The following is a 17,056-nucleotide window of genomic DNA, read 5'->3' as shown; positions in this document are numbered from 1 at the left end:
GCGGGTAATATCTACATGAAATCTGTCATTGATAATAAGTATTCACGTTTATTTGTATGTTTATATGGTGATGTTCATATCTATCTGTACATTAGTTGACAAAGTTTTTTTGAGTTTAAAATAAAATGGTAACCCCGTCTGCACTAACAGTATACGCTGGCAGGGCACCAGTGAGGGATGATAGGTGAGAATTAAAAGGCAGGTCAATAAGCCTATCGTAACGAATACTCCTGGAATCCAGCCCGATGGTTTCTAGAGGGGCCCACGTGGAGGTCCACCTGATAGAGTATATTGCTAGCAATTGGACTGGTATTAACAATCCCTCCCCTTTCTATTAGATAGTGTTAGGTCGTCGGTAAGAGATTTCTTTAGTTTATTAACATACTTTCAGATGATGCCCAACGGTTATTCGAGCTAATTTTCTGGTTCGGTATTAATTCAATAAAGATTTATAAAGATGGAACAGATGTAATGATGTTGTAACAATCATAAAACGTTCGCAACCAATGAGTGTGGTAACTACGTTTGTGACGTCGCATGCTATGACCGGCTCTCCACGCGGATCAATACCGCTTTATCAACATAGCTGTGTAGGTGTTTACATGCGCTCAGTGCACGCACCGCGCTCCATTGAGTTTGTCGTCTGTGAGACAATACGCCTGTATTAAATGACAAACACGCGGTATTTTAAGAAATGTGAACAAGATACAAGTCTAACATGCCTCTGCCTGACCTTCTGAAACGAGCTTCGAGCTACTTCCTCGGCTTGGAGTTCGACGAGAACGAGGAACCTCCCGATTACGTAGACAACGAAATTTTATTTTGCAAGAATAACGTGTGTGTACACCCGCCGACCATCGCCCGCCACGAATTGGACATTGTTCATCATCCAGGATATTTGACTGTGACCACAAAGGTGTTTACTGATCAACACAACAATTCTAAACGGCCTACGCTTTTCCTCAACTGGATACCGAACTCTACATTACGGAGATGTCCTTCCGCAGTTGAAACTAGTCCAAGCGACGAGCTTGGGTGCGCCACAAACAAGATATCTATCATCAATGCCAAAGAAACTTTAAAGCCACATAATGATAATCGAACACCTAAAGTAGATTCGAATAATGAAAATGCATTCTCGGATTCATCGGAAACGACAAGTCTAAACTCTAATTCCGATAAGCAAAGTATTAAATCGTCTGATACCAGATATACACAGAATGATACAACGCAGGACGAGTTAACCTCTAGCTCGAAACCGACCGTTAAATCAATTGAGTCCACAAAAGATAACGTATTCGGCAGCTTCGAAAAGGATGAGTCGAAGGATGAAGTATTTTTATACGACAGACACGTGCGGTCCCAATCGATGACATCTGTTAACATAACGATTGCTAACCCGAATATAGAAAATGTAGACCTAACGCCGGACTCACTGTCTGGAGATAGATTTATAAGGTCACTCTCGATGAGTTCATGTGACGAGGGTAATCCTAATTGGATGAGCACCCCAGAATTTTTAGCACTGAAGCACAATTTGGTTTTCCCCGACAGCGTCCACAGTTCACCAGTACCGCAGCGACGTGTTCCTATCAAATGCCGCAGGTAATTATGTCTAAATTAATATGATTACATATTTGCCCCCTTTTCATAAGAACGCCTTAGCTATTGAAGAAGTGTTTTGTATTTTTCCTTTGCGTTGATATCTCAATTTGAAAGAAAGTAACAAAAAGCTCTAATTATCCAATATTCAAAATGGGTTTATAGGATCTTTTAATTTTGTACGAGTAAGGGGATTAGGCTGAGAATTTATAAATGAAACATCGTGTAAACATACGTTCTCGTAGTAGGTATACATTATTTATTTGCATTGATATGTATTTTTTGTAATCGATCAGTTGTGTGTGTTACGGACTAAATTATGTCAACACCTTTATCGCAAAATTACTTAGTTCAGATGCATAAATTATAGGTATTCTAATTTTTATTAATTACTTTGTCCGCGTGACCGGGGTATGTTTACTGACTAGGATAAAAAGTAATCCATATAGTAGGTGTATAACAAATTTCGTAGTAATTGGTTAAGCCGTTAAGACACTTTAACGTAACAAGGAACTAAACAAACTCACTTTCACATTTATAATATTAGTTAGGATATTCAAATCAGGAGTCTATATCAGAAATAGAATTTATAGTACCTAACAAGCTCAATCCTAATCTTTTATTCTCTTTGATTACTACTCTTTACCTAAATATTTTAAGAATCAGATTTCGGAATATAAACGAGAGGTTGAGATCTATTATAAACTTCTTTTCTATTATTATAAATTTCATCAATACTTCATAGCAGGTACTCAATTACATTCCAAAGATTTTCTATAGTTGAAATTATGTGAATTATAATGAAGCAATATGGCGTTAGAATTTCTATCAATAATGGTTATTTTATACTGCTGTAAACGGGAGATGAGATGCAAGAAAGAGAACGAATATAAAACAACAAATACAACGCAAAAGTAGAAGGATGCAAATATATTAAAATATTATCTTATTCCATCGTGGTAATCATCAGATACACCGAACTATATCTACGATATATGAAACTTATCTATGAATGACTAGTGCCTTGCTCCAACTTCGTACGGGTAGTAGATCATATATGTTTGCATTTTTTGTATCAGCTTGTTGCATCGAGTATGAGTTAGATAGGTATAGTAAGCTAAATAGCTTACTATACCCGACACAGACCATTTTGTAGACCTATAAATAAAAATCTCACCATTCACTGTTAAGTTATATCTCAAACGGATTAAGCAACGTTTTCGATGTAAGCTCTCAGTCAACTTGTTTTCTTCCGACGTCTTAAACAATTATCGCCATAATTTAATATATTAACACAAAATAATATAAAACTATCATATACATTTCATAAAGTTAAGAAGGTTATATCCTTACTAATAGTCTCGGCAAAGAATAGGCCACCTTTTCTTTTCCCGTGGGTGTCGTCAAAGGGATGGGCAGCAACGTCCATCTTAAAAATATCTTCAAAGCCTAACTGCGGTTGCAAATCCGTCTGCCAAGCGTGACTACTACCAAAATCCCCAAGGGGGAGGCTTACATTCACCAGTAGATAGTTAAAGGCTGGTATGACGATGAATATTAAACTATACTATACCTTTCTTTTGAAGCACTCTATCTATTAATGAAAACAGCATTAAAATACGTTACGAAGTTTAAAAGATATAAGCGTACAGACGGTGCGAAGCGCCTTTGTAGTTTTTCTTTGTTTCTTTGTAGAGATTAGGAAAATGAACGTTAGCTATAGGCTTGTGTGAAGTTACGCCAATGCAGTATTGGTTCAGTCCACTCCAAGAAAATTCACTGCCTTGTAGGAAATTAATTCATATGAAGTTATTATTCTTCACTGAAAATTATGCTTATGGAGATTGATGGTTAGGCAAATGTCTTAACGGATATGAGATCATAAGAAAATATATTGGGTCAATAATTTAAAGTTTATATTTAAATATACTCGTACATACGAGTAGAAGTTTCATTTTGGGACTTAGGACACGAAAAGATTTTTATAAATACTAACGGGATGAAGATAACTATGGGATTTATCTTATTTTCTTTTAGTTTCTTTGAAAAATGTCATACTCTGTACCATCAAGAGGTAATAAGTTCAATGTATTACCTAAAGGCACTGAACTACTAGTTCTATAAACAGTGAAAAATTAGCGTTCATTAACGGATAACGGTAGATATTTTGTCAGTAACTTCTAAATGGCTCCTCTATTTGAAGATTATTTTAAAAGTTTTCTAATCGTCAAGGTATATATTTTTTATGTGACACTACAAATTCTAAACTGATTTTGATGATCCATAGAGTTTTAATGTTTATTGTTGTGTTGCCATTTAGTCATGATAGCAGTTTTTTTTTTCACGGAGTAAAATTTTGCTTGACTTTTAATTGAATCTACTTGTCTAGGCAATAAAAGGCAAAATATATGTTCATATGTTGTGTTGTATATAATTTTTATCTTAGTTGTTGTTTACGAAAAAAACCATAAATAAATACCATCATAAACATATGTATATACTTTGGAGAATATGAGTCTAATTATATACTTATTTATAATAGTGAAGTATTTGGTTAATTGGTACATTTCAGTATAATATTCGTACTTTTGTGTTATTGTAACCTAAATCCATAGTAACTCATAATAACTCTTAATAACACAAATAATTTGGTGACGTCCAATAGTTTGTGATAAGACAATGAACGTACACATTACATGTATAAAAGTATGCTAGTATATAACTATGCGATATAGAATAAATAAACATGAACATCTGTATAATTCCACATTGAGTAATCAGCGTAATTAGCTAAGAATTTTTGGCGTTGATGCCGACCACTGGTAAAGTAGGGGTTCTTAAAAATATAATAATTATTTGTTCAGCAAAGGATATAGAATAACAGTTTTGATAGAATTTAATAAAAATGTAAACAAACAAATAACTGAGTATCATATTACATTCTGCCCCTATCCAGTTAAGGTTTTCCACTGCTGGGCAAAGGTCTCCTTCAACTGCTTCCATCTTGCACAATTACTGGCCAAGCTGTGCCAGTCTTTGTGAACCGGTCGAGATCGTCTCTCCATTACATATAAGGATATCCTTGACTTCTTACATAGTATGTAATAATCGTCGTGTAGTGCCGGCATATAGGCCACTCCTTCCTTTCCTGTGTGTGTCGTAAAAGGCGACTAAGGGAGAGCAAGGGATGGGCAGCAGCGTCGCTTTTAAAACATCTTTAAACCCTAACTGCGATTGCTAATCCGCTTGCCAAAGCGTGGCAAATACTGGCTAAACCCCCCAAGGGTTTATGTTTAGCAGTGGACAGTTAAAGGCTGATGTGATGATGATGATGTAATAAAAATAAAAAATTGGTCAGTTAATTGAATGTTTCTATTTTTTATTAATTTTACTTAGAGAGTATTCTCTATGATATCGTCATAGTCGTAGAATACTGACGGATCTATATATGTAATCTTTGTTAGATCCGTCAGTATTCTACGACTATGACGATATATTCAATAAAACTTGGTTAACTTTTAATTAAATTCTATTCAAATAGACTACAGTTAAAATTATAGTACGTGCCTGGGGATTGGCGTGAAGTTTATTAATATATCTTTCTAAATGTCATATGTACAAGGTCGGGGGTATGAGGTATTCAATAATGGATTATAGAAACAGAAGTACTTATAAATACTTACTATAGACGATTCATATCTACTTTTAAAATACGACGATTCAATTATTAAAAATATATAAAAAAATAACTATGTTACTTTTTTATGTATTTTCTTTATGTACGTTTGTTTATATTTGGATATATATATATATATATATATATATATATATATATATATATATATATATATATATATATATATATATATATATATATATATAATAAGTAATGTTTATATGCATTTATATGCAATGCTTTTACCAGATTGTGTTCGCTGGATGAGAACTTGAAAGGTACATCTTTGTTCATATACATTCATTATAATATAATTTGTGTGTGCAATAAGTTTAAGTAATAAATAATGTATTCGTAAATACCATTCATAAAAATGTGTCCCATTTTCATATCATCATAAGCAAACCCGATTTTTATTATTATTCTTATACGATTGCTTGGGTATTCATAAAAGCAGTTGTATTTGCATGGCTGTTTTTCGGTTTTGAAGGGTGGGATATGACGTAAATTTACTGGGTACAGAGGAATAACACCTGAGTCCTCAGAAATGGCAACGCATAAGGGGTATCATGGGCGAAACAGTATACTCTGTTATGTCCATGGCACTGCACATGTCTATAGGTGACGGTTACCACTTTCCATTAGGTGGACCGTCAGCTTGTTTGCCATTCTAAATTGTATAAAAAAAATAGCACCTTATATTTTCGGAACCATACTATAATCTCAGTTAATATATATTATTATTCTATACACAATATTACGTTATACGTATAAGTGTCGCCTTTAATATATCTACTTACTTTATAGTTAGATCTCGTCTCCTTCGGGAGCTACATTCCTCCCTCGTTTACATTGGCACTCGATTATTGCTCTCGCGTCTCCCTGTAATTATGAGGGGATCACTGTTCTATAGTCGAGGTTATATTAAAGGCATTTTGAATTTTATACTTTGCTCATAGTCAATTTGTTATGCAAAAGTTTATAATTTATTTATCAAGGATTAAAATGGTTTTTATTATTTTAATCATCATTATCGTGATTATAATCGATTAACTCTATTTCTACTGGGGATACCTTCTCATAAAAAAGTTGCTTTGGCCTTGGTAAATTACTCTACGGTAATTTGTTAATATTTAGTATTTTATTGTTAAAAGTTTTGTACTTAAGTATATATTATATTTTTTTTGTAAGAATAACCGGATTGAATTATGTATATTTTAATTGAGAATAATACACGTATCCTTAGAGTTTAAATATTTAGATTTATCGAAAATACGGTTAACTACGCATTTTAAAGTATCCATTTTCAATTATTAATCTATAGGGTTTTGTGTTTTACTTCATTATTTTTGGAATATTAATTTGAATCAATGGTTCCAAAATACCTACATTAATTCTGTATTCAGAATTATATTAATTAACGAATTTGAAAAATAATAATAATAGATTTTGAATTTAACTGAGGAGTTATCTATAAGGTAAAACCCTCCTTTTCACGATGGGAAGAGACATAATACAGTATTGTAGTGGGATATGTATATATCTATACCAAGTATGTGATATGTTGGTAAATTATGAACTGATTGAAAATTATATTGTTTCCATCAAAGAAAGTTAAAAATACGATCCGGCCAGGTTTCATATGGATAGATAATTTTTTTTAAATAATATATGTCTTATGTTTCTCGTTGACAATGTAGCTTTTTATATGTGAACGAATTTTTAAAATCGGTCGAGTTGTTTTTTAGTTCATTTATTATGAACGTATAATAAAATCTTATCTCTTTATAATATTGCACCCTTATTTATAGAAACGTCAACCTCTCAAACGTATTTAAGCTATTTAACTGTTTTGTCTCTTTCTTTTATGCTAAATTACCAATTTAAAAAATGGCAAAACAGTGTAATATTTAAAATAGATTTGTACGTTTCATTTTTATGAATAAGGGGATTAGTGTATATACGTGTATAGATAAGAAAAATAATATAAAGAAAACAGCATTACAAGACAATATTTTTATATTTCCTTTTTAGATTTTCAGTGGATCTAAGTCAGATGCGTTCCCTGCGTTTGTTCTTCAACGATGATAACTGCACATGTGGTCAGCTGGTCGTGGCGTCCCGTGAATCTCAGTATAAGATCTTGCATTTCCATCATGGCGGTCTAGATCACCTCGCACAGGTGCTGCATAGGTGGCATTCTTTGCTACATAACATTAAATTGACTCCAGGTAAAATTTGTGATATTTAATATTCAAATATATTTTTTTCAACATTCAATGCAGATCAGCTTAGACTTGACCACACAAAGAAAAAGATAAAAATTATTACCTAAATACAACACACTCCATAAATATTTTATTAAAAAAGTTTTAAATATTTCAAAAATTTTGGCGGCACACTTTTAAAATTTGGCGGCACACAAAAGTGCCGCGGCACAGTGGTTGAGAATCACTGGTCGATCTTTAATTTTTATGTCTAAGGTCTGGTAGATCCTTAGACATAAAAATTTGTTTGCTTCCAAGACTATATAACTTTGTGCAAAAACTTACCTAGGTATCTACGTGTAAAGAGTACACACAATGTTAAACCTTACACGAGAAAATAATTAGATATCTATCTTGATATAAGAAGAGAAAAGAAGGGAGAAGTGAATTGTAGTGTATTATTATGTAAATTACGGAGTTTAGTACGAGTACCTGCATGTATGGGAATTATCTCGCATTTTTCTCCCTTAGTCGTTAGTCGACTCCATGAAAAAAATTTTGTATGAAGACAAATTGTTGATTTGAATTTTGATTACACATTTCAGGTTCAGAAGAGCCAAATTTACCATATCGTCATTTTATGGTGTGCCGGCCAGAAGTACAAAAATCGGAACAACACCCTGAAGAAGGGAAACCACCTAAAATTACACCTGAATTATTTTATGGGAAGGTCATGAATAGCAAGGGAGTTATAGAAGACGATCTCTTTTTGAGGAAATGCGTATTCTTTGGGGGATTAGATAAGGAGTTGAGAAGAGAAGTTTGGCCGTTTCTCTTACATTGTTATCCTTATAATTCTACCTACGATGAAAGGGAAATAATCTTACAAATCAGAACAAGAGAGTACGATGAGATCACACGAAGGAGATTGGAGAAGATGACGCCTGAGCAGCACGCAGTCTTTTGGAAGACCGTACAATGTGTGATAGAGAAAGACGTAGTTAGAACTGACAGAGGCAACCCGTTTTTCGCTGGAGAGAATAATTATAACATAGAAATAATGAAGAATATTTTGCTAAATTATGCCGTTTATAATCCGGTATTAGGGTGAGTATTTATTTAATACACTTTCAATAATCATTTACATATGATAATTTAAGATTTCCCACAAAAAAAAATATCACTTCTATTGTGACAAAACCTGTTATTTTGATTTAATTCAGATAAAAAAGAATTTTCAAAATCGGTATACAACTGACGAAGTTATATAACGAACAAACAAAAAAAAAATACAACTGAAGTGTGAACCACCTCCTTTTTGAAGTCGGTCAGAAAATACGTAATTTAGGAAAGGCCACCTATTGTAAGATGTTTTTTTGATGGGTAACAATGGAATGGTAACTTGACATTGTATATACACTGACAGGGTTCTAATAAGGAATGATAGACGAGGAAGAATTCAGGTCAGTTAGATCATCGCGACGAATTCCAAAAGAATTAATTACGATAGTTTTCAGAGGGAATCGCGTGGAGGTAGATCTGATAGGTTATATTGCCAGCAATTGAGCTAATAGACCTCGTTACCACAGATAATATAATACTATATCGATTATTAACAATCTCCTTTTTCCCATTCCATTATATTATACACATATCATGTAATAGTGTCGTAGCCGTAGTAATGTAGTCACTCTTGTATTATTTACCAGAGGGAGACTTTGTACAAAAGTCGATTGCTTGGGTACCTCTGTCCCATTCGTGTTTCAACCTTGAAGCAGTTGTGTTTGCATGGCTGTGTTTCGGTTTGAAGGGTGGGATATGGCGTGAATTTACCGGGTACAGAGGAATAAAACCTGAGTCCTCAGGAATGGCAATGTATGGGGGGTATCATGGGCGAAACAGTATACTCTGTTATGTCCATGGTACTGCTCATGTCTATAGGCGACGGTTACCACTTTACATCAGGTGGGCCGTCAGCTTGTTTGCCATTCGAAGTTGTATAAAAAAAAAAATTCTAATTTGTATCTATGAGAGTATTATGGTATGGTATGTTCACATTTACAGGCTTCAATTGCCATTTACTATTTGGTTAAAATTTCTAGTATGTTTGGGTACTTTTTTATTATTAGATATAGACCTGGAAATACAAGATGTAACTTCTTTCTTTGATAGGTACACGCAGGGGATGAGTGATCTTTTGGCGCCCGTTTTGTGCGAGATTAAATGCGAGGCAGAGGCTTTCTGGTGCTTCGTAGGATTAATGCAGAGGGCTATATTTGTATGTACACCTACAGACAACGATATGGATAATAATCTTGTAAGTTTTATAGGAATTTTTCTTTTGTATTTTATTTTTGTTCTTTTTCAGATCATAGTCGCAAACGCAAACACGTTAATAGAATTTTAAAAACATTTCGCCTTGTAAACATTGTTTTGAGACAAATAATTAATATTGATTAATGTTTGTATAGTAATATACAAACGACCTTGCCGCTGCCAGAATTACTTACTACTTATACTTGTTTATTTACATTGAAAATTCAGATGCCTACAATTTATCTCTTAATCATATATCTATTTTATATATATGTATATTTATCTAGAAGTTGTTATTTACGCTGCCTATTAGTTACCTATTATCAAACTATTTTGATAAGTGTACTTTGCACGTGACATGACTTTCAATTAGGGTTCAAACCTGCATCCCTCTGTTATTATACCGTACAGAATATTGGCAAGTTCTTAAATGTATATGAGTTTACAATGAATTAATTTAACATTTTGATATACCTAAACCACAGATTACATAATAACTACGTAAAATATTGTTATGCTATAAACTACTTACCATCCCGTTGCTAAAATATCTTAATTAATTAAGGAATTTTAAAAATTGTTTTTTTTTTCATTTTCAGAGTTATCTACGAGAGCTGATCAGGATCATGTTGCCACATTTCTACAAACATCTCGAGAAACACATGGATGCAATGGAATTGCTATTCTGCCATCGCTGGATACTGCTGTAAGTAATCAATTCTCATTCACTCTCACATTTCAAAATAATGGAAGAATATTTAAAGATCCATATCAATATGGTTCTACCAAAATTTTATTACGAACTTGTAATTATATAATTGTAGTGATGGAAAGCAGTTATTTTCTTATTGGTTTCTTCTTCATACCGTTATCATTCTACAAACAATGACCCCATGACTTTATAGTAATCGATTAGTGTTCTTTCGACTTCGCAGGGATTTGGTAAAGTTACAACTAGCTATAAGAGGTTCGTGCATCTACAGAATGGTTAATCTGAATGTTTAATAATACTTTTATAAATTATTCAAAAAACCGTTCAAAAATATCGAATCTTTTCTGATTTTAAGAAGTTTCTTTTTATACAACTTAGAATAGCAAACAAGCTGAAGGCCCACCTGATAGAATAGTAACCGTCGCGTATAGACATGAGCAGTACCATGGACATAACAGAGTATACTGTAAAGAGTAACTGTTTTGCCCATGATACCCCCCATGCATTTCTGAAGACTCAGGTGTTGCTACTCTGTACCCTGTGAATACACATGCCCAGTAGTGAAATATAATCATTATATACATAAGAATTCTTATATTTCAGATGTTTCAAACGCGAGTTCACAGAAGCGGTCGCGCTCCGTATGTGGGAGGCTTGCTGGGCAAATTATCAAACGGACTACTTCCATTTGTTCCTTTGCCTCGCTATAATTGCCGTGTATGCTGATGACGTCATCGCACAGGACCTCAATACTGACGAGATGTTGCTACATTTTAGCTCTTTGGGTATGTAATTAATAGATGACAATGAATTCTTATACCATTAACTACCATAGGTTAAATACATACCGTATGGAGTATATATGGTATTTGTTAGCCATTTTCAATTTTGTAATTTAAGATTTTGCTGGTGAATAAAATAGTGACTACGTTCTGTTATGCGGAATACCTCAATTGGGTTTTTTAAAAAAAAGAATTGTTTACACACACGATATATTAAAATAAAGGACTTAGGACAAAATAAGTTTGTATGTCCTTAGGCAACCGTTCGCTTTGAAGGCTCGAGACAGACTAACTTAAAAATGGCCATTGCTCGTTAAGGGAAGCAGAAATGCTGATCAAGGTGGGTTAGAGCGCCAACGCAGCACTAGCCCGTACAGGGCTAGGGTATAACAGTTTGTAATATGGAATCAACACGGATGCAAAATTTATTGGTTAAATTTTTTTTATGGGATATGGATTCGCTAGTAATCTGATGGTCCATCTGATGGAAAGTGGTAACTGTCACTTATAGACATGACTTAAAATAACACATTGTGATGCCTATGGTACCCTTTTATTATTATTATAATATATAAAAGCCTCCTCCATCTTTTTCCACTTCTCCTTAACTATAGCAATACTTGTCCAGTTTTTTCCTGCTGTCTTTATTATGTCATCTGCCCATCTCTTTCTTTGCCTTCCAACATTTCTTTTTCCTGTTGGTCCTCGCCATTTTGTTGTTTGAAGATGGTACCCTTATGCGTTGCCAATCTTGAAGACAAAGGTGTTATGGCTCCATATTCGATATTCCAAAATTAGTATAGAATTTAAAAATATATCATACATACCTAAATAAATAAGTACATACAGATGAATTGGAAATTCCTTTTTCGATTGAAGTTTTGCCTGCAGGTACTTGGCTTGAGTGCAGTTTACTGTCTCTTATAAACAGGAACAGCGCCTTGGGCATTAGTAAACATGTATATGGTGACGCCCTTGGTTCCCTTCATTGGTTCTAATTCTAAGAACTAGTGTTATGTCTGTATACCTTGTAATTCTGTGATATATATGTAATTAATATTATAATTATCATCATATCACCTATTATTTGTCCACTGCTGCCCATCCCTCAATTAATATTAAATTACAAGTAATTAATATTGTAATATTCGCAAATTCACATAATAATAAGAATAAAAATTTTCTTACAGCAATGTACATGGACGGTCGTCTAATTCTCCGCAAGGCGCGCGGCCTCCTACACCAGTTCAGACAGTTAGTGAGGATCCCTTGCACATTGGTCGGCATGTGTCAACGCTGCGGGCCAGGTATATGGGACTCTACGCATAGACCAAGTGTGGAATGCAACGGCGCCCACGACTTTTGCGAATATGCTGTTCAGTAAATATTAAGGGCCATATTACACTGTTCGATATGTGGTACTGTATTCATGTATATTAAAATCATAAATATAAGTTGAAAAAGCAAATTAATTCCACTAGGTAGTTTCTGAACTACTATTTACTACTTATGTGATATCTTCTGGTGTTGTTCCTAAGTTTCGAAGATTTCTGATGTCGCTTACATTATTATTATATTTATGACTAAAATGTACATATGATCATTTTTGATAGTGTAATAGACTCCTTAGATATGATCCTATATAAATGATAATGCAGTATGTCACAAGTGCTGGAATCGACAGAGCAACTGACAGTTGCAATATGTATGCTGCATTACAGTATTGGTGTGGTACAATTATGTTTGGTTCACGTGGCTATGGTATTACTACTTATGTTGTGAAGAGCTAAGTCGTTTCGGTTAAAAATATAAGATAATTATTGGCACAAGAGGCATAACATCTCCGTTCTCAGGAGGGGCAACACGGCATGCACGAGGAGTGTCATGGGTGACCCCATAGATATCCTATAGGCAATCCAGTATAAACTATAAGTTACTGTTTTCATGGCATTTTCAATGGTTATAAACGATAGGTTACATTATTATTTTTTCTTTAGGTCTGTCTAGGTTAATCTTTATTTCTAGATGATATTATGGTTATGGATCGAGGAAAAACAGCTTTTGTGGCATATATGTGCTTGGCTTATTTTTCTAACACTTTCAAGTAGTATATTTATGAAACAGTTAAAACAGAAACAACAAAAATTCAAAATGATAGACGCTATCACAGAATACAGAGAGGAAACAGCGTAACCAACATAAAAAAATTACATAGATATTTTTTTTTTATATTGCCAACATAATAAATATTTTAGGATAAGAAGGCTACGTTACATTATTTTTCGGGTTAATATTTTCGACAATAGTAGGTGATATATTTTTCTAGATACTGATAATCACAGCTTATAGACATAATCTATCTGGGTTTTATGTAATATCTATTATGCCAGTGATGCCACTCCTGAGGAGCAAGATCTTTTGCCAACTATTTATTAGAACCTTATTGAATTTGCATAAATATTATAAACTATGTTTAATTTGTTTTGAGATATAGGTACAAAATGAAAAATATATAAAATGTAACCTCGGGAAATAAGGTATTTTCAAATTGTTAAGTACAAATTAACAGTATTAAAAACCAAAGAATGTCGCAAAATTTTCATTTGCGACAAATTTTGCCTTGTTGTGGCTTCATGTTCACTAAATTATTTGAATCTATATTAGTTAAGTTATCGAATTATCTACACAAAATATTAATTAATGTTTCATTAATTTATCTACTATGTTACTGTAATGCAAATTTTGTCAAATTGAAAGAACATATCAAAATGAAGATAAATTGAAGAATTAGAAGATTCTGTATCTAAACCAATGAAAAGAATATGTTCTGTAAGTACCTATCTATTTATAAGAACGTATATTTACCAACATGTTAAAGGGTTACATTGTTATATACATACTAATATTTAAATGGTGTAATTTTTGTACATAATAAAAATTTTACTGTAAAAAATCTCGATGACAGCTCCTTTGATTATATAATAAATAATATCAAAATCTGTAATGATAAGAATGAAACATATTTTACCGTACCTACGTATGATTTTACGGTCATGATGCAACAAGAGAGCAAAATTTATGCAATTGTATGTACACATTTAGCTTTCTTATTACTTATATGACGGCAACTATAATGATACAATAACATCTTAGGAGCCAATTAATTTTCTGCGCCAATATGACAATATATACGGAATAACAATTTTATGAACTTCCATTAAAGATACTCTCCAATGAAATTGTATACATTTTACTCTATTATTACTTATATCGTGACAGTACAATCGTATGACATCATTTCGTGGTATGGTTAAGTATATAAGTATCCAATTTATGGCCGTAGCTAGGGGACATTGAGGGGTAATGCCCTACCTTAAAATGAAAGGCCCAAAGAAAATTAGACAGATTCGCTTAAATATGGGCCTAGCTACGGCTCTGGTCCGATTTATAATGAGCTGTAATCGAGAAAATAATAAAATGGACAATGTGCAAGTTGTATAGGTAAGTATCAAATTGAACGAATAATAATATACAAGGTTATAAACAAAGCTTGAGTTGCATATTTATCGAAAAGGTAGAATCTACAGACTTATTACGTAATCCTAAGCCCACATTTGCTTTGATCGTTGAAACAAATAGTCATAATTAGCAAAAAATTACATGTAATATATTACTTACCTAGGTAACGATTTAAATACATTGTTTTTGTACATTTACAAATGTACTCGTTTATAAAATTGTATACAAATGTTTCTCTAGACCGTTTAAGGACAATTGAATCATATCAATGGGCAAGAAAGATGGTGTACTAACCCCTAAATAATGGGAAATTTTTTGAGGGATATCGTATTTGGGAAATAAATAGACATGATATTTCATGTAATTTATATCCATTCATGGTAATTTATATGTAATAATTGTATAAGATTGTAACGTATTCCATATGTATAAAATATGACTTGTATAAAAATTCCCTGTTGAAATGAGATGTAGTCATGCTTTGGCTTCTAGTCGTAGAAGATTGAAAACTAAATACTTGACAAATTGTATTAATTTGTACTAATATAATTTTACTAATAATCCCCTTCCAAGTGCCGAGACAGGCAAATGGTAAATTAAAAATAAATAAAATATTGATTCTTTCGTTTATCAAGAATTTGCCGCACTTTGCCTTATGACACTAATGTGGCACTAAAAAATAAATACAACCCTATTAATTTAGGAGATAGGTTTCGTATTTTTAAATTCCCATGTAGGTATATGTTGAAACTATTATCCAATACAAAATAGGGTGTTATTGCGTTAGGTAAATATATTATGAACACGAATATATTATGAACGCTACAGAAACAGGCTCGAAGTTTTATATTCAAATAGGTACTTCTAATATGGGTACCTAATAATTTATCTAATTGTTACCAAAATCACAGTGTAAAAAGTAGTTTTTTGTACTATGCTAAAAGTATGGAGTTCATAGTACATTTCTAGAAAATTCTATATACTTTTCGTTTTACTGTTTATTGTTTACAAAATAAATTTGCTCTGCGTATTATTATTATTACTATTTATATTCAAGTTATAAATAATTATTTACCATCGTTACGAATAAAATATACCTATGCAGCAAATATGGGTGGTTTTGCATAGAAGTAGGATAGCTGCGTGATAGGAGCACCTTTCTGTCTTTTTTATTTCTCTAACGAGCTTGGCAGACAAACATGAAGATGCCTGTCATCGGCTGAATATAAACGTGCAACTCTTGAAGCAAAATCTCATTTGACAACTCCCGGGTTCGATTCTCGGTCGGGCTAATTTAGGAGACGAACTTTTCTGAATTGGCTGGTGTTTGTATATTTTGGGGTTGTATCCACAGATGTTCGTTGGTTCCTCATAATACATATATCCTAGCTGGAAGAATAAGCGATTGGTGTGATTAAGTATTATTATTATTCACTGGTGATTTATTTTGCTCATTCTTCAGGTTAATATGGAAATATGTTACTTTTAATTTAGTTAATTTTAATTTTTTTCATTTATTATGTGAATACGACATTATTTTCGCATATTGTGAATTGTTACGCGTACTGTGATATATGTATTATTGATCTGCTTGTAATATATTGTGTAAAAGTTAATAATGGAATGGAATATATAATTATATACTTAGTTAGAAATAAATGTGCAAGCATTCATTCGTTTTCATTTACTTCATCTTAAGCCTAATAAAAATAACAAAAACTATAACTCTTATAGGATAGTAACAGGCATTTGCAGATAGACTGCTATAGTTAAATTGGAAATAAAATTTCCAAAAATATACATAAACGAGGGAAGTTTATTAAGTGTGCTGCTGGAAGCTAAAAATATTTTAATAATTTTGTAAACTGATAAATGAATCTCGCCATAGTCTTATATAGGTATTTGACGCTTAAATATTTTACATATAGATAGAAAATTTTTGGTATTATGAGCGGTATATTCAAATATTGGGTATTTATATTTCAAAATATGAGCCTAATTAGGTAGTCTAGTATAATATCATCATCATCATATCAGCTTTTAACTGTCCACTGCTGAACATAAGCCTTCCCCTTAGGGGGTTTTGCCAGTACATAGTTGTCACACTTGGCTGGCGGGTTGGCGACCGCAGTTAGGCTTTAGAGATGTTTTAATAGGGACGCTGCTGCCCATGCTGTATAGTATGCGCATGTGTAAACTCGAGTACATAATAACATGCTAGATGGCGTTATCGATTCATTTA

The 17,056-nt window shown here is 32.9% G+C and overlaps 1 protein-coding gene across 1 annotated transcript; it reads left to right on the top strand.

Moving 5' to 3' along the window:
- The first annotated feature begins 578 nt into the window (after positions 1 to 578).
- On the top strand, positions 579 to 16,487 carry LOC113511286 (TBC1 domain family member 16). Its single transcript, XM_026894907.3, has 7 exons — positions 579 to 1,605; positions 7,313 to 7,509; positions 8,091 to 8,592; positions 9,658 to 9,802; positions 10,401 to 10,507; positions 11,117 to 11,298; positions 12,486 to 16,487. The coding sequence occupies exons 1-7, from the start codon at positions 719 to 721 to the stop codon at positions 12,677 to 12,679; spliced, it is 2,214 nt and encodes a 737-aa protein (XP_026750708.2). The 5' UTR covers positions 579 to 718; the 3' UTR covers positions 12,680 to 16,487.
- Positions 16,488 to 17,056: the final 569 nt, after the last annotated feature.

The sequence above is a fragment of the Galleria mellonella genome, unplaced genomic scaffold (genome assembly GCF_026898425.1).
Source record: "Galleria mellonella isolate WM207_F2 unplaced genomic scaffold, CSIRO_AGI_GalMel_v1 utg139, whole genome shotgun sequence".
NCBI classification, from domain to species: Eukaryota; Metazoa; Arthropoda; class Insecta; order Lepidoptera; family Pyralidae; genus Galleria; species Galleria mellonella.
This window is presented reverse-complemented; position numbering and strand designations above follow the sequence as displayed.

Coding starts and splice junctions, on each gene's coding strand:
- LOC113511286 (XM_026894907.3), top strand. CDS start 719: ATGCCTCTGCCTGACCTTCTGAAACGAGCTTCGAGCTACTTCCTCGGC. Junction 1,606..7,312: donor GTTCCTATCAAATGCCGCAG/GTAATTATGTCT, acceptor TTTCCTTTTTAG/ATTTTCAGTGGATCTAAGTC. Junction 11,299..12,485: donor GCTACATTTTAGCTCTTTGG/GTATGTAATTAA, acceptor ATTTTCTTACAG/CAATGTACATGGACGGTCGT.